A 27323-nucleotide genomic window follows, 5' to 3' on the forward strand; every position below is an offset into this window, starting at 1 on the left:
CAATCCAACTTGATGCCAATATTAATATAAAAATAAGAAATGTGCAAACTAGTAAAATTAAACATCTGTCTAATAATCAATATCTTTTGTAGAAAACCGAGTACTAATATAGCGTAAAGCAGAATAACAATCTGAATTTACTCAAGATATTTTAATTTAGAAATGTCACCGGTAAAGTCAAAGTTATGTTTCCAATTTCATATGAACTGTCTTTTAGTTTAAAATAAAGTTAACATGCTACACCGCATTTCTTGAACGAATAAAGCCTTTGATCCAAATGTAACAACTTTCGTTTTGAGTCTTCCAATACCGTCAAAAGTTTCACACATCTCTTCCTATCTTCAATTACCTAAACTAAATAGATAGTCCTATCGTGGTCTCATTCTTTGTTAAAATGAGTTGTAATTAATTATATTCAAACCGTTACCCGTATTATCCTTTGACTCAATGTTTACGCTGTTCTGAAGCTTTAAAAGTAAACATATTGATTTGTATTCGCTGTTCCGTTCTCTTCCAACAAATGGAAAGATAAAAGTCGTTTGGCAAACTAATTAAATTTCATGGAAACAACTCTTTGCTTGAGTGCGTTTTAAGATTAGAGAGAATTTCCTTCTGTTAGCTCAGAGAGATGGTATACAATATGTATTCTAATTATTTTTAAAATCGCAAACATAATAAACCACAATAGGGATATTCTTTTCTGGAGTTATTTTCAGTTGAGTACATTTAAAACGATTTTTTAAAAATTTAGTTTGAGAAATATGCAAGTTCGTTGAATTATGTATTCTCATTTTATGTAGAATTAAAAAATAATTAAATATATGAACATTATGTGCTTAGTATTTGATTTTAAAATACCAAAAAGGGAAAAATAATTTTTTTCAAGTGAATTATCAATTAATTACAATAAATACGTAGTAATTTATGAAATGCTAACTAAATTGAATGCATTAATTTTATAAGATAAATAATTGCCTTTAAAAATTTGATAGAATTATGTTTTTTTCCAGTAATCAAAGATAACATAATTCTATGTTATCGCATAAATATTGATCTTTTAATGTTGCTTTAATAATAAGGCTTCTAAAATACTAAAAATAATTGCTCGAGTGAAAAAAATTGATAATAAGTGAAAAATGAAATAAATTCCGAGTAGCTTGTATATGGAAATTAATTAAAATAGTTATTAATTTAACTATGCTGATTTTATTCAGATGCTGAAAGGTAACGATTCCAATGATAGGTTATTTGAGGTTATACGTACAATTCAAAATAAATAAATAAAATTCGAACAAAATCTAAGAATAATGTAATTAAATACAGAGAAAACAAAAAGAAAGAAAAGAAACGAAAAAAGAAAGATTCAATAATTTTCATTTTCTCAATTTACCACAAGCGATATTTTTCTGAATCAGACATGAAAAGTCAATACAAACTTCTAATAAATAGAACATTTTTATCTTACAACCAGGATTTGTATATTTTGTTTGATTTTCTTATAAAATTAAATTCTTATGGAAAATTGCTAAGTCTTTTTAGTACTGTGTTTAAAATTTTAATGCTATTCATAGGTTCGAGATTGTGCAAACAATTATCTAGATGACGAATAAATTTGAAAATCATTAAAAAAAGTATACCAAACATTTTTGAGACGAATTTATTCACTCATTCTATATTAATTTCCATAGAAATTCAAGATATTTTAATTTTCCAGTGTAATACAAAATAATAAAAAAAATACCCCCAACTTCGTTTGTGACTGCATTTCTTAATCAAACAAAAAGTTTATTTCAAATGTAATAACATTCACTTTGAAATTCCCGAAACAGCTGAAAAAATTACACATATGTACTAGCTTTTAATTACTAAAATCTAATATAACCCTTTCTTGAAATCTCTTGAATTACGATTACGTATCTGGTCATTATCTACTTAATTATATATATATAGTTAATTGAAAAAAAAAGAGCAAAAACATCTGTAATAAAAAAAGGAATAAATGAGTCCCTATACCTGGACAATAAAATTATTGGCAATATACAGATCATTTTATAATTAGTTGGAATTGTTCTTGGATTGGTTAGCATATACAGGAAATGTGATGTTATAAAAAAGTATTGAAATTATACATTTTTTTCTTTTTTTTTTATGAAAATGAAAAGAACAAAAGTATAATCTGTTATACCTTATATATTCTTAAAATTATGCTATTGAAATAAATAACTGTAAGATAAAGAAGTAGAAATAAATTTAAAACTATAAGCTAAAACTTTCAGCTATTCTGTTGAATGTGAACAAAGTAAAGATCGAGAAACAAAGAAAATTGCTAAAATTTTCTTTAAAAAATACAAATTTTTGAATTTTAGTCATTCATATTTTGATGTAATATTCTGATTTCGTAAATTAAAATTCTATAAATGAATTCGGAAGGTTTGAAATGTAAGGTATGGAACATAAAAATAAATAAATAAAAATAAAAATAAATTCTTAGTTTGGACATACATATATTATAAAACGACGGGAGTGATTACTTTTCTAAAATAAAAATACATAATAAAAAACGACGAATAATCCTCGGGTTGTAAGAAAGGCGAACGGTTAAATAAAATTCCAAATACAAAGATGAATAAAATTCTTTTTATATACGAAAGTGATATGAATGATATCTGATTTCTATTCTATTATCGTAGTTTCGATTAATGAATTAGTTTGATTAAAATTTTTTTTAAAGCAAAAAAGTTTTATAGATTTTTCTAAATTATTTCAATTTTCATTAAATATCATATATGGTGCAATAGATTAAAACCGAACTCATAAGGAATCGAGATTCGTGCACATTCATGAAGAGGAAATATTTTTAAGATTCTAATTGCTAAAATTTAAACTTTAAGAAAATTTTAAGATGAATTTAATTTTTTAAATAATTATTTCTGTTGTTGAATTAATTTAATTCAGAATTTTTTAACTCACAATAATTTCATCCTGTTATAAATGATTGGTTTCTGACTCAATTTATTTTGATTATTAAACAGTTTATAATTAGTATTAAATGGTATTGAATGATAATTAGGTTTTCTTATAAAATTTTATACTTTTTTAAATTTTTATTACCATGCGATGATTGAATAATGAAAGCTTTACTACTTTTAAATTCAAGAGACTTGACGATTGTAGGATATTGTTTCTCAAATTAAATTCTGAATGTTTTTGTACATAGATGATATTTTTGAGAATAATAAAATAGATTCATCTATAAAAATGCATAGAATAAAATATTTGCTCTACTGAATAGGTAACACACTCCTTACGAAAAAAAATATAGAACTTAGTTATTCGATCAATTATTTTTAATTTATTTTTTAGCATCAAATGTGTGATATAAAAATGCAATTTTTCTGTTTAAAAGTTTTTTGGACATAAAATCCCCCTTGAACAATAAATATCAGGCACACCGATAGCATCATTATTATAATCCGGATGAAATATTGAAGCTGTGAAGGATGCAGTAATATTTCGCCTTGTGGTCCAGTAGCACTCAGATAGAAAAAAATAAGCATTTAAAACTTCAATGTTAATTTTTTTATCTGTTTAGCGAAAAAGAAAACAGATAAAATTAAATCGCACATTATAATAATTTAGAACGCAAGATGGCGCTACAGAAAATGAGGAGAAATCCGCATTACCCGTCGCATTTACAGACACAGAAAGCCGATCAATGCAGCCTCTTTCAGATGAAAGAAAAAATTTCAGATGCGTTAAATAAAACGCAGGAAAATGATTTTCGATTAACAGGTAATTTTTTTCATGTATTTAATATGCTCTGATGTCGAGCTATGATGATAAAATTTTTCGACTGCTTTATATGAAAGTTAGCTGTAACCATGACGGTATATGAACTTGAATTTGTTTTCATAAACTTGCACAACGTTGTGTGGGATAGATGATGTCGAAAAATTTTCCCCAATGTTTATTTTTTTGATAAATTCGAAAAATTTTATTTACGAGCTTTGAATCGATTAAGATAGAACAAAACTGATCAAGTAAGTTAGTGCAATATTTCATATGTTCTTATTAAATATATTTGTTTATTGATTTCTGCTTTTTAAGAAAAGCCTTTTGATTGAAGGATGCCATTATCGAAAATTAGTAGGGAAACAATAAAAATAATTGGAATGAAATCATGTATTAATTATATATTATTTTCTCTTTTGTCATAGTCGCATTTTTCTTTTTTTAGGGGAAAAAAGTGTCTAATATTACTTTATTGCACATAGCTAGTAATAATTAAGAGCTCTTTTTATTAAACCTGTTGTTTTATACCATTTTTTTTCTTAAATTTTGGATTAATCCACTTAAATCCGTCTAATTTGTGCGTGAAAAAAAATTTAATAGTCTTTAATGTTTTGAATATAATATATGCTAAATTTTTTATTATAAGGATTAAGTTGTTTTATACTGATAAAACTAATTATGAATTCTAATCTAACATTTCGCCATATTATTATCTTTCTGTATAATAGTTTATTTTTATTTTGAATCTATGTGTCTTGTGTATTATGGGAAGAAAATCTTTGCTTAAATTGACAATAAACCTATGTAATGTATTACAGTCGGTTAATAATTCTGAATTTAACATTATTGTAATGAAAAATGATCAATCGATTAATATTCCTGATTCATTAATTGCCCTGAACATAACCTTAATGTAGTGAAAAATGATTTAATGTATTCCATTATTCAGTACCAATCATCAATATTTTGTGCAATAATTGCCATTTTTAAAATAAAATTATTTTGTTATGCATGATTCTTACTTAGCCCTAACATGTGCAGCCATGTAATTTATGCTGGCATATAAAATTCCATTGCTCAACATGCAACTCTAACAAGTTCTGATGTGTAACCCTAATATGCATGCACTGGTAGTATGCTTATAATTTTCTGTATACTTTCAATTCGTGTTGCCATTGATTTAATGGGGTATTTTAAATTGTAGTAAATTTTTTAGATATTTGTATATTAACTACAAGCCAGTGATTAAAACAATTACCATAAAAAATTTGAAAAAGATGTTGATCTTATTGCAATTAGTGATTAATCATCAAATGTCGCTAGATGTCGCATAAGTATATGATTATGTTTACTAACTATTTGTATTAGGCCTAAAATTCATCCATGGCATCAACTAACCAAATGTTTGCCAATTATATGTGATTAATCCATGCTGCTTCTTTTTTAAATCGAAACTATAAGTAGACTAGATAAAGAATTTAACTAAATACCTTCTGTAATTTCGAGACAAATGACCCTTGAATTTCTTTACGAGTCACTTTACTCTCTATTGATGTAGTTACTTGTAACTTTCTGTGTATTTCAACTTCAGTTGTAACTATAATGAAATGTTTTGAACTTTTTAAACTTATGTAAGATACCATAATTTTTTCAATGAGGACTAAAAGAAAATTCTCTAGAGACTAAAACTAAGAAGCTTAACCCTATATTTTTTATAAGTGATTATTATCTAATAAAATTAGGATGAAATTCAATATCAATGAAAAAAGATACAAAATGATAAAGGTTGAAAAAACTTATGAATTGATTTTCTTATAACCAATCAGAGTAAATGAATCCATCTATGGAGGAGTATTACTTTTATTGGCTAAAGATGTGAACAAACTACCAATTTCTGAATATATATCTTATGATACAAGTTCTAAGTTTTCTATATATTGGTGTGTCATATTTTGGAATTTAAATAAAATCATTATATATATATAATATGTTGCTGTATGGCATTATACAACATTTTAGCTAATATCCAATAATGTACTTAATGGTGATTTATATTGTGAGTAGCTTTTATGAATAAATTATATATTTATCAAATGAGCGGTTATGGATTTAAAACTTTATTTATTTAATAGCATTTTTATATTTTCCTGTGGTAGATACTAATTTTCATTGCAATATTTCATTATAAATTCTTTTTCTTTGTATGCACTACATTAATATCATGCATAAATTATTGAGCAAATGCCAATGACACCACATTGGTGCCATATGAATTTTCATTTATTTTATGAATCTTTTATTTTAATCACTTACTTTTAATTAAGTAAATTATTATTATTTTAACTAATTATTTATTTTATGAAAATAAAAATAATGATCTGAAATCCTTGAAAAATTGCCAGTGAAAAAGATCTACAGGCACCAAACAAAATAATTTTGATTAGACATGCAGATGCCATAATATTAAAATTTATTGATTCTAAGAAGACACTCATTTTATAATATTAAAAATTAAGTCGACTTTTGTCAGAAAATTGAATTCTAAAATTTAATAATTGGCCATTTATTAGTATACAAATTATTCGGAAATGAAGCAAATCACTAATTTATGTTGGTTGCACCATTTAGAGATAAGTAGCTTATTAGATAGCTGTATGATTAGATAATCAATTAATTAGATAAGAATATGATTGACTAAACTAGATTATAATCCAGATAAGATAAATGGATATTAGCTAATTTAAAAGTTAAAAAAAATCTGAAATACTTCGCCCGTGATTAGGTGCATTGCTTAACAAGATTTGAATTATTTTCTAATCATAGAATGTAAATTCCACTTTAACTTCTGAAATATGTTTTCATCAAAGTTTATCACAAATCTCGGGGTCTAATTTCTATAATTGTCCAATATTAAGTTACCATGTCATATAGAATTTTGCAGCTAAAATAAGTGCTTTTTCAGGTCAGTTTTGTTAAAAATCTCTGTTTGAAGCTACTGCTCTGAATGCATTTCAACACCTTTTTCTGATTTCTGCCTCGCTATGTTGAGAGAGTTCTGCTTGCTGGTGATCATTTTAACATTTAAAAACTTTAAACTATTGAACATTCTGATTAACCATGAAAAAGAGAGTATAATTTCAAGTCACTTTCGATGATTCTGAACTCCATTTTATTGGTATTTTATGTATTCTGTTCCCTAATATTTTAAACAATATTACTTGAAAATTATCATTTTCCTTCAGTATTAATGCATTTCTTTGATTTTAGTAATATGATCTAAACAAAGTTGACAAACTGATTTGATTATTTCTTAGGTGTCCCCCCATTTCATTTAAAGTATAATTTCTCTCTCTTGTGCTTTTGTTTTATATAATTTTCTCTCTTTCCTTGCATTTGGAATTTTTACTTAGGTATATAACATGATTGAAAAACACAAATAATAAATTTTAAAGCACAAACTATATTCTTGGTGAACGAGCTGATCACCAAAGGAAGCTCATTTAGTAAATATGGAAATATACTTCATATATAAAAAGTAACTACTTTTAGACTCACAATAGAAATAAGTAAGATTGGAAAGTAAGAAAGAAGTTTAACGGAATTTATTGAAATATCTTTATTTTGTAAGTTTAAACAAAATATATAAAATTATTTATTTTTCAGTGCCTACAATAAGATTTTATTTAGTTAAATTGTAATAAAAATCTTGTACATCAAATTTCATTTTACAAATATATAATTATGCATATTTATGGATAGATAGATTTTGGTGAACTTTAGTGAGTTAAGAATGCAAGGGAAACATTTTAAATATAGGGTATCATTTTGAAACAAAATTTGCAGGCTTCTTTTGTTTTAAATCTTTTTAAGTCAGCTTCTCTTTCTTTATATATATATATAATCTGGAGGAAATCAAGATCTTGCTGTTAAATGGATTTTTTGATGGTAAAATGTTTTAAAGATGATTTGCTTGAATTTTAAAAATACTTGCTATCCAGATTTAGATTTACAAATATATAATTATGCATATTTATGGATAGATAGATTTTGGTGAACTTTAGTGAGTTAAGAATGCAAGGGAAACATTTTAAATATAGGGTATCATTTTGAAACAAAATTTGCAGGCTCCTTTTGTTTTAAATCTTTTTAAGTCAGCTTCTCTTTCTTTATATATATATATAATCTGGAGGAAATCAAGATCTTGCTGTTAAATGGATTTTTTGATGGTAAAATGTTTTAAAGATGATTTGCTTGAATTTTAAAAATACTTGCTATCCAGATTTAGATTTACAAATATATAATTATGCATATTTATGGATAGATAGATTTTGGTGAACTTTAGTGAGTTAAGAATGCAAGGGAAACATTTTAAATATAGGGTATCATTTTGAAACAAAATTTGCAGGCTTCTTTTGTTTTAAATCTTTTTAAGTCAGCTTCTCTTTCTTTATATATATATATATATATATAATCTGGAGGAAATCAAGATCTTGCTGTTAAATGGATTTTTTGATGGCAAAATGTTTTAAAGATGATTTGCTTGAATTTTAAAAATACTTGCTATCCAGATTTAGATCAATTGGAAAATTTGTGTATGGAATTGTATTTTAAATATGAATACTCTATTCAATTAATGCATCTGTGTAAATTCCTACAAGATTCAATATTATGGATATTTATACTGGGTTAATTTTGAAGATCATTGCTGCAAACAGGGGTTTCTCTCAAAGTAGAACATTTGGTAACAGAAAAGACACTAAACTCTTAGAAAACAATTTTGTTCTTATTCTCTGTCTTAAAAAATACACCTTATTTTAGTTCATTTAGGGTGTGAGTGTTTATAGCTTATAAAAAACCAGATATTATTTATCTAATCTTGATTTGCATAAAACTTTCTTTTCTTTTCACTTCTGAATGATTAGGTGCATTGCTTAACAAGATTTGAATTATTTTCTAATCATAGAATGTAAATTCCACTTTAACTTCTGAAATATGTTTTCATCAAAGTTTATCACAAATCTCGGGGTCTAATTTCTATAATTGTCCAATATTAAGTTACCATGTCATATAGAATTTTGCAGCTAAAATAAGTGCTTTTTCAGGTCAGTTTTGTTAAAAATCTCTGTTTGAAGCTACTGCTCTGAATGCATTTCAACACCTTTTTCTGATTTCTGCCTCGCTATGTTGAGAGAGTTCTGCTTGCTGGTGATCATTTTAACATTTAAAAACTTTAAACTATTGAACATTCTGATTAACCATGAAAAAGAGAGTATAATTTCAAGTCACTTTCGATGATTCTGAACTCCATTTTATTGGTATTTTATGTATTCTGTTCCCTAATATTTTAAACAATATTACTTGAAAATTATCATTTTCCTTCAGTATTAATGCATTTCTTTGATTTTAGTAATATGATCTAAACAAAGTTGACAAACTGATTTGATTATTTCTTAGGTGTCCCCCCATTTCATTTAAAGTATAATTTCTCTCTCTTGTGCTTTTGTTTTATATAATTTTCTCTCTTTCCTTGCATTTGGAATTTTTACTTAGGTATATAACATGATTGAAAAACACAAATAATAAATTTTAAAGCACAAACTATATTCTTGGTGAACGAGCTGATCACCAAAGGAAGCTCATTTAGTAAATATGGAAATATACTTCATATATAAAAAGTAACTACTTTTAGACTCACAATAGAAATAAGTAAGATTGGAAAGTAAGAAAGAAGTTTAACGGAATTTATTGAAATATCTTTATTTTGTAAGTTTAAACAAAATATATAAAATTATTTATTTTTCAGTGCCTACAATAAGATTTTATTTAGTTAAATTGTAATAAAAATCTTGTACATCAAATTTCATTTTACAAATATATAATTATGCATATTTATGGATAGATAGATTTTGGTGAACTTTAGTGAGTTAAGAATGCAAGGGAAACATTTTAAATATAGGGTATCATTTTGAAACAAAATTTGCAGGCTTCTTTTGTTTTAAATCTTTTTAAGTCAGCTTCTCTTTCTTTATATATATATATAATCTGGAGGAAATCAAGATCTTGCTGTTAAATGGATTTTTTGATGGTAAAATGTTTTAAAGATGATTTGCTTGAATTTTAAAAATACTTGCTATCCAGATTTAGATTTACAAATATATAATTATGCATATTTATGGATAGATAGATTTTGGTGAACTTTAGTGAGTTAAGAATGCAAGGGAAACATTTTAAATATAGGGTATCATTTTGAAACAAAATTTGCAGGCTTCTTTTGTTTTAAATCTTTTTAAGTCAGCTTCTCTTTCTTTATATATATATATAATCTGGAGGAAATCAAGATCTTGCTGTTAAATGGATTTTTTGATGGTAAAATGTTTTAAAGATGATTTGCTTGAATTTTAAAAATACTTGCTATCCAGATTTAGATCAATTGGAAAATTTGTGTATGGAATTGTATTTTAAATATGAATACTCTATTCAATTAATGCATCTGTGTAAATTCCTACAAGATTCAATATTATGGATATTCATACTGGGTTAATTTTGAAGATCATTGCTGCAAACAGGGGTTTCTCTCAAAGTAGAACATTTGGTAACAGAAAAGACACTAAACTCTTAGAAAACAATTTTGTTCTTATTCTCTGTCTTAAAAAATACACCTTATTTTAGTTCATTTAGGGTGTGAGTGTTTATAGCTTATAAAAAACCAGATATTATTTATCTAATCTTGATTTGCATAAAACTTTCTTTTCTTTTCACTTCTGAATGATTCATTTCGTTTAGAATTTGAATATTGATTGACAACCTGTAAATAATTATTCACTGATTACTGGAATCAAATTTACTGTTTTTTCCAATTTTGTTCTGTGTGTGCCTTTATCCCATTGAAACTATACAATAAAATATTACTAAAATGAGTTTTTTTTTTTTTTTTTTAAATAACTAATGTAATTTAATTTTTTCCTTCTTGAAATTTGCAATTTTAGAAGAATATTAGTTATAGCCATCATAAGATGTAATTGAAATGTAGAATTAGAGATACACTTCCCATTTCTTCCATTCTATTCCAATTCATTATGGAATAGAACCCCCCCCCCAAAAAAAAAAAAAAACTTTAGCATACCTGTATAGTAACATAGCACAAATGGTCCTATGAGTGAAATATTTGTTAACTTCTTTCTTATTTGGTTTTTAGAAGGGAACTAATTTTCTATCTTTGGCTGAATTGGCAACTATATTCCCTTATCCTCTTATTGTTATGCCACTACATCTGTAATCTTTGGATTTTTATTAGAATATTTGACATGGGAATCTTTAAAAATAAATTTCATTATGAAACTCCTTATGTATTTTATCCTTCAGGATATACTTAGATGCTTAACATTTAAAAAAGTTTTACTTATTTTATTTAGAAGAACAGATCTGGTGAAGGGGATGAGAAAATAAATATTATAAGCAGATAAAAAAATCATATGGAGAAACATTCTCAAATGCATAATCAGTTTTAAAATTTTTCATATCTACATGACATAAAAAAAGTATGTGTTACATTAAATCTCCTGACTCTCAGTTGTATTGCAAATATTTTCACTAATATATGAGAGCCATTATATCTAGCTGAATGCCATGCATCTTATTCATTATCGAAATCATGCATTTTTATTTTAAACTTTTTATTTTATATTTGCCAGGATAAGAAGAAAATTATTCTTTCATTCTTTTTAAAGTATATATATCCAATAGTTATATTTTAATTCATTTTAAGCCTTTATTTATTTCAAGTTTTTGATTATTAAATTAAATCAACTTTTTTTCATTTCCCTATTTTTCAGCTATCACCATATTTATCATTATAGCTTTAATTATATGGTCTTTGAATCACTGGACCAAAGAAAACATCTTATTTCAATTTGCGGGATGATGGATATGTGCGGTTTGGCTGTCTCACTAACTAGATGATTGCAAATATAAATTTAAAACCAGATGCTAACAAATGGCTTGTTCTGTAATGAATTTTTTTTTATGCAGACAGAATGAGATATTAAACTAAAAGTAAATTTTATTCAACACTTGCCATTTTTTTTTTCTCTTACTAGAATAAATCTTTCAAAAGATTTTATTTTATTACGTTTACTTATGGAATAGTAATTATAAAAAGAAAATTTTGTTAGTTTTTTCCCCCCAGTATTTACTGTCTGGTTTCACTGCCCACATAAAAGCGAATCTGTTCAAATGCAGACGATTTCTACTGTTAAAAAAAGATTCTGATTTTTATGACAAGTATTAATATTTCGCTGCGTTACTTTTATCTTATAAAATTATGCACCGTCAAAAATGACAGATATGGGTTTTTTTTTTTATTTTGGCAGTTATTTTCTGAAGGTCATTTAAAAATAATTCCTGGAACTTTCGTTCCCACATTTGCTTTTACAGTTCCGTGAACATAATTAACGACAGATGTTAATTTTAATTCATGGATAGAGAGAAGTGTGGTAGTTTTTTCCTAAATGGAAAAAAATTTGAAGAAAAATGATTAATAATTTTAAAAGAATCATTTGTTTCATTTCACCGGGAATGGTGAACCCAGTGAATCGGAATTACGTTAGCATGATTGCGATTATGATAAACTTGAAACTTGTGCTGTTTATATTTACTTATAAAATCTTCTACCATATTGGACATTGGACGAATAGTTCTACTCAAACATGGTATAAATAGAGAATTCTTTGACGAGTAGCCGGATCTGTCTGTTCTGTTTGACCAAGATTGAGAAAAATGTTTCGATATTTGATAAAGTGTCTGGGATTGTTAAGATTTTTTTAACACCCTGTATTATAGATAGAATATGATCATTCTAATTTTACAATGCATCTGTATATATTTAAAGAAAAAAAAATTTATAAAAATCGCTTATTGGTAATGCTTTTTCAGCTTTTTTACTTTTTTTAAAAGTTTACTTTTCATTTTTTTAAACAATTTTTTTTTTTTTTTTTAATTTGTCGAATTCTATATTTTTTCCTTCCCTAAAACAGCATATTCGCTCTGAATACCACAAGCACATCATATTGAATTTCACAACGAATTACAGTCAGATGTTTCAAATCAATCTGAAACGTGCATTTTCAATTTTTTATTTTGGCGGCTAGTTGGTTCGCTGGAATCACTGATTGCCAAAAACATAGTTGAAATATTTTTTGTGATTTGATTTTAATGATTTCCTTAGCAAAATATTTTTGAACATCTAATTTTAATTTACATATAACTCATATTGTTTTAAAAGTCTTAAGCCACTCTCTTTATTATGCAGTGTATTTCTCAGATTTCCTTTATGTACTGTCATACATCCATTATGCAACCGGAAAGAATAACCGTATAAAAAAAAGAGCGCATTTTAAATATTTATATTAAACTTTATGTATATAAGTATAGCAAAATTACAAAAAACTTATTAAAAGCATGCTTTATTCGGAAATCTATTTAATATGAATATCTTTAGTCGAATTTTCATACCTTGGTAATCAAAAAAATGTGATTAAAGAAAAAAGCCGGGATGTAATATTAATTGCAACAATGCTTTGCATTTCACTTCAGCAAAGAAATATATTGTAAAATGTGCTTGGACGAATTTTTAAAATTTATTAAAAATGAAAATATATTACACGGTAAAAATATTGGTATCATTGAAATGATAATATTTTAAATTTTAAGATGATGTCAAAAACATTTTTATGCTATAATATTTTCGCAAGTTACAATGAAAAAGCAAAAAAAATTTCGCTTAATATTTAACTAATTAAAAAATAAACGCTCCAAGGCTATATTCCACTTTCCAAAGTTTATATTAGATCAAATTTGGTTGTTCTAGATCAAATGATCTGGCCTGTAGAGCCCAAGCCCACAAGCACGTCCACGCATTTTTATTATTAGTGAAGATCAATAAATAGTTTGCATAAAAACGATTGACGTCATTTAATATTTAAAAAAGTTATTCTCCAAAACAGTTATTCTTCCCAAATTTTACTTACAGAGAATTTGATCCTCCTGTTATAATCCAATATAGTTGAATAAACTTGAATGACAAACAGTATAATGGCAAAATACAGGATAGTCATAGAATAAACGAAGTGTTAGAAACTCAATTGTAAAACAATCTGCGCAGCTAAATATAACCAAATTCGGTCTATATATTACTCCGAATATAAAATTTAAATTTATATTAAAAAGCATAATTTTTGTTACCAACTACAATCTGGCACTATACAAAAGCAATTAGCGAAGTCAATAACTGTAATGGAAATTATATTTTCTATAATTCTTTTAATTGATTGACTAGGCTAACAAAGTGTATATTGTAGTTAGTAGCAACAATCATTTTTTTCTCATAAATTGAAATCCCATATTAATTGTATGTAATTTCATTACATTTGATGGAAGATTTATTATTATTATAGTCGAGTTTCGAATATTTGCATTATTTTTTGACCAACTTGTTTATTATTTACTACGAGGCTTACCCCAAGGCGCGCTAACATTTGCCAACCCGCTAGTAAGATTTTCTCAGGTTTGCAAACCAAATCCCGACCCCTACGTTGAGAATATGAGGGAAAAAGTTATAGTTCAGCTCAATTCATTTGCTTATAATGCCTTAATTAAAATCAAAACTGAATAAAGTTTTTTTTTGGTTATTGCAAAAATTTCTTATTTCTAGAAAACGAATGAAACTTACAAAAGAAATTATGAAAGTGCAAAATAAAGAAGAAAAGAGCGTCAAGATTATTTTAAATGAACCCTGAAAACTAATTATTTAGATTTATCTATACTTGTGGCATTTTAGGTCAATTGGTAAGAAAAACAATTTTGTGAATTAAAATAACTGTAAAATTTATTTATCTAAGCTATTGAGCTTACATGGGTGCGAAAGTTCCGACTGATAGAATATCAACATTCAAACACGTCTCAAAATTTGATAAAAAAAATATGTTTTTGATGCTAAAACTATTTATGGAATTTCAATTATCTAAATTGGTTTGTTTTCGAGTTTCACAATTACAAGCATTAGAACGTACAGATTGAGAGACAGACAGGCTGGCTGGCAATCAGTCAATAAATAAATACTTTCATAGATTTATTTCAAAATTTGATATAAATCTATTCTTTAGTTGCTAAATCTGTGTATCAAATTTTATTCGTTTAGCATTTTAAGTTTTGAAGCAACCGGACTGCCAGATAGACACACTTCCCCTGAATAGATTTCATACAGAATTCAACAGGAGTCTGTTATCTAAAATCTGCATAAAATCGAAATTTCAACTGTGTAGCTTCTATCTCAGCATTTTTGAGTTATCGCCTTCACAGATTAACAAATATAATTCCTGAACTGTGTTTTTCGGATTCAGGGAGATCTGAAACTTGGAGATTTGCCAAAATTCCAAGTTCGAATTTTTCAACGAATACATTTTTTTTCACCTTATATATTTCGCATACAAGGAAGTAAAATAATAATAAAAAAAATATCCTCTTTGGGATGATGAAGAGAACTGGTGAAAATGTTTTAAGTGTTTGATCGAAAGAAATAAGACATTTTGCTAACTCGCAGATGAGGCGGGGATTCCCCTGTTTCATTTTCACTCCGGTGTTGATTCGCTATCAAAGCTATTTCGCTATCAGTAGAGAAATCTGTGTATTATAAATGCAATTTAATGCTCTTTTTATGCTTATAAATAGTGTTTAGTAATAGATCTGCGTATTATTTTTGCAATTTACACGGAATTCGAGGATTCATGTTTGTGAAATTCGTTTGGTACAATTTTTTGTGTCGGGATGTTACTGGAAGCGTGTTCCGCAAATAGATTGCAGTTTCTCTGTTTTACAAAGCGAAACGATTTCGTTTTTCTATCATTTGAAGAGGATTTTCTTTTCTTATTGCTTTTCAACATCTTCTTTTATTTCTTGCAAAAAAAATGTAAAATCTGGTAAATTCTAATTTATTCTAAAATTTACTTATATTGGAAGTGTTTTTTTTTCAGTGAATTACTTTTTCATCTCAGTAAATATGAAATGATGTTTATAATGTGTATAATTTTCGATTTTTTTTTCCGTAATGAAAGACGCTACACTTAGTAATAAGTATATTTTTAAATGTTATTTTCGATGATTTAAAAAAATAAATATTCATGTAAGAATTTGAAAATTTTAAATTAAAAAAATATAATTATAAGACTTAAATATATAATATAATACATATTTGTAAGCGATTCAATTTTGTCGATAAAACATATTAGATTAACTACTTCAGTTACTATGAGTGTGAATAACGTTGATACAATTTATTTTTCATTTTAAATATTTGTTCAGATATTAGCATATTGTTATATATATATTAGTTGCATTCACCATTTCAAATTTTCTTAAATGTGTTTAACTTTCATTTATGAAAACTAGTACTGCTATTTCGTAAATTAATTTATTTACTTTGATAGAACTATTTGCAACTTTATAGCATTAAGTACTTTGAAAAGTTTTTTTAATGCTTATATGTATATATATATATTTGTATGTTTGAGTATGCCTTAATATTCAAAGATTTTTCTTAGATAGAATATTGAAAGCAACATAAAAAGATATTTAAGATAAAAAATATATATATTATTCAAATATCTATTCAGGAGTTGCTCATGCTAATATATATTTACTACATTAATTGGGGGGGGGGATTCCTAAGAACATAAATGCCTTGTTGACTCTACAAAAAGTGGTGAAATGCTTGTGTAAAATTAATATGATTGACTGTAAAAATGATTAATTGGTTTATGGCATTGAGTGGTTATTAAAAATAATTATTTGTTAATATAAATACGAAATGCGAATATTCTTAATAATTGCATTGAGCTTAACATATACAAAGCTAAAGTACTGTTCGGTTACATATTTTTTGCAATTTTTTTACTTAATGTGATTTTTTTTTCAGATTAACTTTTTTTTATGTGAAAATATGTTTTAAATTCTTAGAACTACCAAGCACATTAAAGAAAATAAAATTCTAGTTTAGAACTAAAAATAAGATTTGTCTTCTATCTTGAATGTAAGATGAAATTAGTTAATAAAATTATATAGCTAGTGTTAAATTTTTTTTTACTAAAATTCTTTTAAACTCCCCTTCCTATTTTTTTTAGGCGGATCAATTATAAATATATATCTTGTTGAAATAGTCTGCATTTATGTAAGAAAGAATTTGTATTAAAGTTTTCTATTTAAAACATTTTGTAAAAGTGTTTTGAGGAAAATCTAAAATTGAATAAAATATCTTTTATTTATATTTTTTCTTACAAATAACTTCAAATGGATAAATTTTAATTAAAAAATATTTTTCTACTTTTTATCATAAAGTAATAAAATTGTATCAGTTCTGTATTCACAATGATAATCATTTGATATGAATTCCAAGATGTGAAAAAAAAAATGTAGTGATTTATCAAATGTTAAAACTTAACGTGAAAACAATATGCTTAATAATGACTACTTAAAATGTTCTTTTGGTCAGATTTTCTAATTGGAGTGCTATAGGGTCAGGGAATCTAAACTACTTTCCAATATATGCATTAAATCTATTATGTCAAAAGTCTTCCTCCTGGTGTACTATGGAAGATGTAGACTGGGGGAGGGAGGGCTAATTTGTGTTCTTGTCATCTGGCTCTTGAACAAAACTAGGAATTCTGTTTGCTATTATATAACTTCAGAATGATAAGTTAATTGAGTTAAAGCAGTCATCTACCAGTAAATATTAAAATTATTTTAATATTTTTCTGAATATTTTTCAATGTTCTATATTTAAGAAAAAAAAATATTTTTCACCTTTTTTTTTGTGCCTATGGGTTTAAAAGGTATAGGCAGTTTAATTAGGGTACCCTAAAGTTCATAATATTATTAAAGCTGTATATTTTTATATTATAAAGAGTTTTGTTTATTGATGAAATCACCCCCCCCCCCCATTCTGTTATACATATTAACTGCCATGGAACATGGATATGTTTGTTATATTTATTGCATAATACAATGACTATCCACTGTAATTTAATTGATAAAAAATTCCCAAAAGTATTTAACTTTAGTATTTGAATTTTCTGAAAAGAACAGTACAGGGAAGGACAAAAAAAAAAAAAAAAAAAAAAAAAAACCCAGAACAGTTAATTTGTTATGTATAAGTGAAAACTAAGAGAGTATTTAAAATCTTATAAAATTCCCAACTACAGTTAATATGCTCTGTGTAATAAACAAACTCTCTATGATACTTTATTGAACTAAATTCATGCTTAATAAACCGTTGAAAACTGTGATTAATTAATGAAATCAGACTTAAATATATATATATTTAAAATAAAACAATAATTTGCAAATCTTGAAATTTTTTTAAATTAAATATCTATTTACTTTAACATTTAGGGAAATGCCTAAAAAGACTAGTTTAACCAAAGTAGTTACAAATGAAATGAAATCCTGAAAATATAATACAATTTGTTAATTCTGCATTTTCAGACATTTACTGTGATCAATATTTTCTTAGTGGAATGCTTTTAATCAAAACAGTGTAAAAAAAATGAACCATGCTATATTAAAATCAAAAAAGTTCTTTTGAAAAAAAAAGTTCTATGATTCTTAATTTTATAATTATTCTGCAGACTGTCAAATTAAATTTCCATGTTGAATTTTTATTTTGATTATTTGCCGAATATTAATAGTGGACATTGATTATAAATCTATTACAAAATATTTTGGGAAGAATTGGCTTTAATAATATAACCATTATATATATATACATACTTGTAAAAACTTAATGATTTCTCTCTTTTTGGTCTAGAATTGCTGAGAGAAAAAGAACCTTAATTATCATGGAGGCGAAATCATCTAGAAACCGAAAGTATTCTTCGAAAAATGCTGAAGATGCATCATCAAGCAAGTCTGGTGAAGCTGCAAATTCACAACTGACTAACTCTGAGCCAAATGACTATAAGCATTTTGAAAAAAAGCCAAGGACATTTTCATCAAAGAGCAGAGATTTTAAAGAAACTGTTCAGTATCAAGATTTAGAAAGCTACACTTCTCAAAGACATCATTTCGTGGGAACTGGATTATACAATACTGATGAGATTGAAGATTTGCCTCCTCGGTATCGTCAAAAAGTATCAAAATATATAGATAAAGTGTCAAATGTAGTGTCATATTTGTATGAGAAATTTCCAGATGAGTTTGATGTGACAAAAAACCCTGAAATTAAAGATATTTTAGAATTGAGTAATCCTGATACAAATAAAAAATTGCCAGGAAAAGTGCCTCCACATTCAAAAAACCATGCCCACCTCCAAAATGGAGGACAAAGCAATTTCCCTGAAAGTTTTAACAGGCAATGTAGTGCTTCTAGTCAAAGCTTAAGTTGTAGGGAGGAAGCTTCCAATAATTCATCCAATATTTCTCAAAGTAGTAATAGATGTGATATTGATGTAAGAAATGATCGATCTTCATTACAAAAAAGCTCTAAAGCTGCTAATGGTTTTCTTCAACCTTCACATTCAGAAGACCATGCTCATCTGCAAAATGATAGGAGAAGTTCCAATATGAAATCTGGCCGACAAAATAGTTCTCATAAACAGACTTTTAGCCATAATCGAGGAACTTCTAGTGAATCACATGATAACTCAGAAAATTGTCTTAAAGTCGGTATTGATACAGAGAAAAGTAATGCCTCTGTGTCATCATCTAAAAGTTCAAATAATTCTGTCAATTCTGCTCATAAAGATTTGCATCAACCTTCGGTATCTGGAGATCCTGGGCATATACAAAATAAAGCAAAAAACAGTTGTAATAAAAAATTTGATAGAAATGGCAATGAGTGTGGTAGGAATTTTAGTGTCAGAGAAGAACCATTGAAGTCTTGTAAGAAATCACAAAATAGTAGTAGTAGTAATCATAATGAAGAAAAAGATCAACCATCATCACTATCTAAAAGCTCTGAGAAATATATTCAGGAAGCTTTGGATCTATCTATACATTCCAGACATCCTGCATATTTACAAAATAAAAAAGACAGCAATTCCAATAGAACATTTAGCAGGCAAAATAGTGCTTGTGATAAGAACTTCGCTTATAAAGAAGGGGCTTTCAGCAAGTCATATAATAGCATGCAAAATAATAGTCAATATAATAATGATGTAGAAAAGGATGAATTGCATGAATCTTTACATTCGGAAGAATCTGTGAACTCACAGAAGGAATCAAAAAACAATTCCAAAAAACATAACAGACAGTTCAGTGCTGGCAACAAAAGCTTCAGTCGTAAAAAGGGTATTTTCAGTAATTCATGTATTAATTCACAAGATATTTGTACAGCTGATACTGATGTACAAAAAGATAAAGTTCCTATTTCTTCATGTAAAGACCCAAAAGATTCTGTTAAAACCTCTTATGATAGGCATCTGCCTTCATGTTCAGGAAATTCTGTACCTGATCGAAAGAAAGAGAACAGTAGTTCTAACGAAAAATTTACTAAACAAAATAGTGTTCATAGTAGAGATACCAACTGTATAGTGGAAACATCTCACAATTCACTTAATAAACCAGAAATTAGTCGAACAGATTCTTACAAAAAGAGACATAAATCTTTTGTACCACCTAAAAGTTCCACAGATTCTAACCATATTCCTCATGAAAATCTTCATCACAATTCATCTTATCATCAAAATAAGTCACTATCATCTAAGAGCTTAAATCATTCTAGTGAAACTATTTGTAAGGATTTAAAATTTGATACAAGAACAACTCTTGTAGCAAGAAATGACAATGAAAAGGACAGCTATGTGTCTCGTCCAAATATAAAGAAGGCTAAAGAGTCTGGATTCTTTATAATTGTTAATGTTTCGGATAGAACAGATGATTTAGAATACTGGACAGAAATTTTCCGTGGTTTCTTAAAACACAACAGATTTACTCTGGAATTTTGTTGCAAATTTTCTGAATCTCTTGTTTTGAATTTTGAGAGAAAATCTGATGCTTTGGAGGCTGTTCCTATTCTTAAAAAGAAAAAAGATGCTACAAAAAATCTAAGAGACCTCCATTTAACTCTTACATCACGATTAAAACATCATTTAACCAGACCATGTGACTGTAGTGCTTCTATGTTTCAAAATTGCAAGAAATATTTTAATGATTTTGCACAAAAATTTGTTCAAGAGCACATAAGTAAAATTTCTGAAGTTCAGAAGGAACTGAGAGCTTTAAAAAATGTAAGAAATAAAAAACAGAGCAAAGAAATGTACTTAAGCTTGAATGAAAAACTGGATGTCTTAGAAAAAATGCAAGAAGTTTTCAAAGCATTTGTGGATATTTTGGAGGAGAAATTAGCTTTGCATGAAAAATTTGCTACAAAAGGAACTTTAACTTTAAAAGAAAAATTTATTTTAAAAGATGAAAAGTTTTTTGAATTCACAAGTCAAGAAAGAGCAGCTTTGAGAGAATTGCTGAAGTTAGAGAGAGAATTTGATGAAGGGAGAAAATCTTTCAAGGATAAAAGAGTTTTGGAAGATAAATTGAATTCACAAGTAAAATTGCCTACCTACTCTGTGTCGTTAGCTATCCGTAAATTAAAAAAAATATTTAGTTATGAATGCAACTCATTTCGCCGATGTTTGCCAGTATATTCTAAAAAAGGAGATTTACTCGACTCAATTCGAGAATATTCAGTTTTAGTTATCAGTGCAGAAACGGGGTCTGGCAAAACTACACAATTAGCAGAATATCTTCTTCAGTCTTCATTCGCTGATAGAGGTACCATAATTTGTACTCAGCCACGTAAAATAGCAGCAGTCAGTGTTGCAAATTTTGTTTGTGGACAGATAGGAACTGCTGTTGGTAAACTGGTTGGTTATGATATAGGTACAGAGAAGAAGTATGATAATAATACTAAAATTATATACATGACTGACTATGCATTATTAAAAAAGCTCTTGCGTAATAGAAAATTGCGTGGAATATCTTGTGTTATTATAGATGAAGCTCATGAAAGAACTCTTTATACAGATCTAGTACTTGGAATGCTAAAAGATTGTATAAGTGAAAGACTTGATCTTAGACTTATTGTAACATCAGCTACTATAGATCCATCCTTATTTGTTCAACACTTTGGTGAACATCAAACCAAAGTTATCGAAGTTCCTGGAAGAACTTACCCAGTAGAAGTAGTTTGGTTACAAAAAGATGTTGAGGTTGGAGATGATTATGTCAAGGAATGTGTAAGAACTGCTTTGAAAATTCACCAAGAAGAATCTGATGGTAGTATATTGGTATTCCTAACATCACCTGGAGAAATTGATGAAGCCATAATGATGTTTAAAGATTGGTGCCCAGAACCAGATCTTCCTGAACTTTTGTGTTTACATGGTAAATGTGATTTACAAGAACAGCTTCTTGTTTTTCAGGCCAGTCAGGGTAAGCGAAAAGTAATATTTGCAACAAATGCCGCTGAAACTTCATTAACAATTCCAGGCATCAAGTATGTTATTGATAGTGGAAGGGCAAAAGAAATGGTTTATTATCCAGAAAAGAACAAAAGTTGCTTATTAGTGGACTTTATCAATAAGAGCTCTGCAGAACAGCGCAAAGGTAGAGCAGGACGTACCCAACCTGGTGTTTGTTATCGTATGTACAGCAAAAGAAATTATGAAGAAATGGAATCCTCATCAAAACCTGAAATTTTAAGAACTAATCTTCAAAAAGCTGTTCTTAAACTTTACCAGTTCGGTTTGGAACCAAGAATATTCAGTTTTGTCGAACCCCCTCCAAAGGAAGCACTTATAAAATCTCTTGAATCCTTAGAACATTTAGGTCTAATAAAAGAGAACAAGCAGGGATTTAGTCTAACAGAACTAGGGAAGAAAGTGGTAGAGATCCCAACTGAACCACATTTAGCAAAGCTTATTTTAGAAGGTATAAAAGCTGAAATAGGTTATGAAACTATAATAATAGCTGCTCTTTTAAATGAAGCCGGAAGATTATTTTTCAGAACTGAGGATATAAAAGATATTGCCGATGAGAAAAAAAGGGTATTTTGTCAAGAAGATGGTGATCTGTGCACATATTTAGAAGTTTATAAACGTTGGCTTGAAATAGCAAGACCTGAAAGGTACAATTGGTGTGTGAAAAATTATGTGAATTCTAAAGCTTTAAATTCTGCTACAAAATCAATTCAGGAAGTTTTGATTTCTCTTCACCAAGAACTTGGCATTCGTGTAAGCAGACGTTATAATAATTGTGCTTTTAAATCTCAGTTTGAAAGAATAGTATTTAATTGCTTCTCAGAAAATTTGTGTACATATTCTGGACATCCTAAACTGGGCTACTTTTCACCTCATTTCACTGAATCCTTATTTATTCATCCATCCTCTTCTTTGAGTTATCTTAAGACAGATTTGCCCAGCTTTCTTGTTTATAGTGCTTTCATGCAAACTACTCGAAATTTTCTTCTTGATGTGATGCCTATTAAAGAAGAGACCATTAAACAAGCAGTCCTTGAAGGTACATTTCAGTTGCATCCAGATTCCTTGAAAGGACTTCAACTTATTCCAAAAACATTAGGTCCCTTTGGGGAGTCAGTCTTAATTAGGTACATTCTTGGCAAAAGGGGAACAAAAATCAACAATTTAGAATCACTTGTAGAGAGACTTACTCATTGCAAGAATTTTCAAATTGATGTTCGTGTAGATAAGGGTGTGATAGTTATTTATTTGTTAAAAAAGTATCATGAGACCGTAGCTCGCTTTATATATGAAATGGTGGAGGAAGCCCATGAGGATATGAAAAACGAAGAAGAAACTGTGGAAATAAAAGATAGTTTTTCTTTCTTTTGCCTCGGAGCTGGAGGTTTAATAAGTGATATCATAATGCCTGGGGAATTCAAAGAAGTGGTTGTTGAACATTTGCTAAAGTTGCAATTTAAAAAGGTTGAAGAATCATTAAAAAGTTTTGGACCTCTGCAGCTGTTGCAGGTTACTGATATAGGGAAAAATTCATGCCGCATTTCTGCAACCTATGTAAAAGTGTCAAGTGCACAGAAAGCTATGCTTGCTCTCAGTCAGCAGAAAGGCCTGAGAGTGAAAGCTAATGCTCATGTGCCTGCAGATAGTGAAGAACCTATGCCAATGTATAGAATGGAAATAAAATGGTATCGCTCTCCTGCTATTGGTAGAGGTTGGGTTGAGTTCTATTCTGAATCTGATTGTATAACTGCTTCTGGAGGTTTAACATCATCATCTTTTTATATAGGAGATAATTATGTGCAATTCACCCCTTCAAATTCTGAAAAAGTACTAGATATGAAAAATTTACCGAATTTTGTTGATGAGGAAATGATAAAAAAAGAATTACACAAAAAGCTACCAGATTTAATAAAAATTAGAAATATTCATGTGATGCGCAAGAGAGTTCCACGTGTCACAGAAAAAGAAATGGAGTATACCAAGGGTGAACTCAAGAAGCTATTTAGTACAAATACTGTGATTGATTTAAAGTATCCAAATCCTAGCAGTAACTTTTGGACTGCAATTGTATATTTTAAGAATTGGGATGAAGGTGTTAAAGCTTTCAAAGATTTGGATGGTAAAGCTAAAATTGACTCTGTTCCTCTACAAATAAAAATAATTAAGGAATCTCATTTGCAGTGTAAAGTCCAGATATTTGAAGCTATAAAAGAAGAAATTCAGCGGATAGAAAAAAAATCTAAAGGAGCTAAAATTTTTATTAGAAAGATTCCACAAAATTCTGTTGTAGATATTGGAATTTCATGTACGGGCATGCAGAAACTATTTGATATTCATTTTGAAATTATACAGTTGCTTACAGGAAAAATCTTAAATTGTTTTAATGAAAAGTACAACTGTTTGTTTACAGCTAATTCAGAGAAAGAAATGAAAAACATTGAAAGAAACACAAACACAGCAGTAGTTTTAGATAGTACTCGAAAACAAATATCTATTTTTGGTTCACTAGAAAACCGTTTGAAAGCCTATAATGAAATTTGTTCTCTAGTAACAAAAAAAATTCTATCTAAAAAGGTAGTATTCAACTTAAGTGAGACACCTGCTGGATTTTTAAAGAATTTGTATTCTAAATTTGGCTTGGATTTAGGAGGTTTACGTTATGAATTCAATTTAAAATCAGCCAAAACTGAAGATGGTAAGTTAATTCTTGAAGGAACACGAACCTATCTGGATAAGGTGAGCAATAATTTTTAATAATCTTATTTTATTTTTATTAATATAAAAATTTTTGAAATTTTTTTACATCAAAATAATTTTATTCCTAATTATAAAGCTGAAATGTCATTGCCTATTAATGTTCCTATTCTATTTTAATTGATTTGTTTAAAGTAATTTATTCGATTAATATGTATTTTGTTATCCTAAAATTGCATGCTTATATAGAAAGCCAGTATAGGTACCTTTTGATTTAGAATGTCAAAGCAAATTCTTAGTTAAAGAAAAGAAGAAAAACATTCTGATCATATTCAATTTTTTGTAAAATTTATTTTGTGAATCCTTGTCTAAATATTGGTCTTACTTAATATATATTTAATTCATGAGCATGCTTTTAGATTTTAGCAATGTTGGGAGAGATGGGGGATCGATTGGGCTATTACTTCTTGCAATAATTGAATTTGATAGCTTCTGTTCCTTTAGTATTGATGGAAAATAATTAAATTCCGAGGAGAATAAAATTAAATTTAAATCAATTTAAATTTTGGTGTAATATTGTGTATATTATATATATATATGATTAATTTTAATCATTATAAATAAAGGAAACAATTTTTTTAAACAATCCAAATGAGGGTAAATGTAATGTGAAGGCTACTTTTTAGATTATAATTTTATTTCAAGCAACGAAACTCTAATAAGATTTATAGTTAACTTGAAAACAAAAGTTACAAAATAGAGTGTAAATCACTATTAAGTTATAGGAGAATAATAACAAAAGAAGGAATCACTATTCGTATTAAATCTATATATTTATAAATGTTACTTCATTTCTTTTGTGTTACTTCATTCATTCTATTCTTGTTTCATTATTATAAAGCATTCTACATTAGCTCATAGAATAATTTTCCCGTATAACTTGGAATAAGTAATTTGTTTTTCATCACACTTCAGGCATTTATTCATTTTAATCTAATAGTAATTAAAATATTTATATATGCAAGAATTTCATTATTAGTCCTTTTTATATATAGGTTGAGCATTTTCTAGAAAAAATCTGTTCTGAACTTTATGACCAAAATCTGGAGGCCAAACCAGATGCAGATAAGGAAATCTGTGCCATATGCTTGGATCCTGTAACATTTGATTATCATCGACTGGAAAACTGTGGACATGCATTTTGCAAAGCTTGCCTTGTATTACAATTGGAATCAAAGACTATACCTTTGTGTTGCATAAAACAGGTTTGTCAATATTTTCTGTTTACTTTTTAATAATGCAGTAGTTTTAGTAATTCGTCAGACATCGGATAAGAGGATTGCTTGATTAACAAAAGCACTGGATTAGGAAGTTTGTTTTAAAGAAAAACAACAACTAACCCACTGTATTTATTGCAGAAAATATACAATATTAAATAGAAGATTATATATAAAAAAATTGAAGCAATAATTTATTGTTTGTATTGTCACTGACACTAGCAAGACAACACTTAACGTTCTTTTTAATGCTCCTTTTAATTCTAAGAATGGTAGAATACTGCGAGAAACCAGATTGACACAGTACTGGTTTATCAAGAGGAATTTTAGCAGACAATATGTTCTCACCATTTCAATTCTTTGGAAGAAAATATTTGTTTCACTCTGCATTGAAAGTGGGGTTACTTATTTGCGATGTCTACTATTAGTGTAAATCTATGTATTTTGCATTTTATGATACAATGAGCATGAAATGTTAAGGGGCTTTATATTGCATTATGCTTATCAGCCTGAAAGTAAAAGTATCTATATTTATAGCATCTATACTGCCATAAGGAAAAAATTAAGATTTATGAATTTTTTTTTTTTATTTTTGAGACAATAAACATTGGCTATTAGTTCAAAACAATTATAATGAAAATGCAGTGATGCATTTTAAAAGATAAGGAAATAGTCAGATGGGTACTTCTTTATTTTAGTGAGATTCAGTCTTCGAGCAACTAAGATGCTAAAGTATAATAAAGATTATTACTATGATTTTGGCTTAATCCTAAGATTGTTGAGTAAGCCTGGGACTTGGCTGATATAAAGAGAAAGTATTCTAGAGGTTTAGCAATTTTAATTGCAATATTTTGTATAATTAATCTGCATTTTATATGCTGTCTTGTAAAGTAGAAAAACATACTTTTCAGAATAAGGAGAAATAGTCTTTTCGAAAAATTACTCAGGATTTATTTTCATTTTATTTAAGTTCATGTAAGTATGAACAAATTTTCAGGTAAATTTATTGTGTTATTTAATTTGATATTCAAACAAGATA

General features: G+C 27.6%; 2 protein-coding genes across 6 annotated transcripts in view; one reads left to right on the forward strand and one right to left on the reverse strand.

Moving 5' to 3' along the window:
* The window catches only part of LOC129989483 (neprilysin-1-like), a 459015-nt gene that overhangs the window by 81909 nt on the left and 349783 nt on the right, over positions 1-27323 (reverse strand). The window lies entirely within an intron of this gene.
* Positions 1-27323, forward strand: part of LOC129989480 (uncharacterized) — a 99584-nt gene that overhangs the window by 65964 nt on the left and 6297 nt on the right. For 2 of the 5 annotated variants that reach the window (XM_056098049.1, XM_056098047.1), the window contains exons 3-4: positions 18647-25049; positions 26063-26272. In XM_056098049.1, coding sequence (XP_055954024.1) covers positions 18678-25049; positions 26063-26272 — 6582 coding nt within the window. In that variant the 5' untranslated portion in view covers positions 18647-18677. Of the gene's footprint in view, positions 1-3657; positions 3793-3911; positions 4041-15489; positions 15765-18646; positions 25050-26062; positions 26273-27323 lie in introns of those variants that run through there. The other 3 variants (XM_056098051.1, XM_056098048.1, XM_056098050.1) reach the window with 3 other exon arrangements.

This window comes from Argiope bruennichi, chromosome 10 (genome assembly GCF_947563725.1).
Source record: "Argiope bruennichi chromosome 10, qqArgBrue1.1, whole genome shotgun sequence".
NCBI lineage: Eukaryota > Metazoa > Arthropoda > Arachnida > Araneae > Araneidae > Argiope > Argiope bruennichi.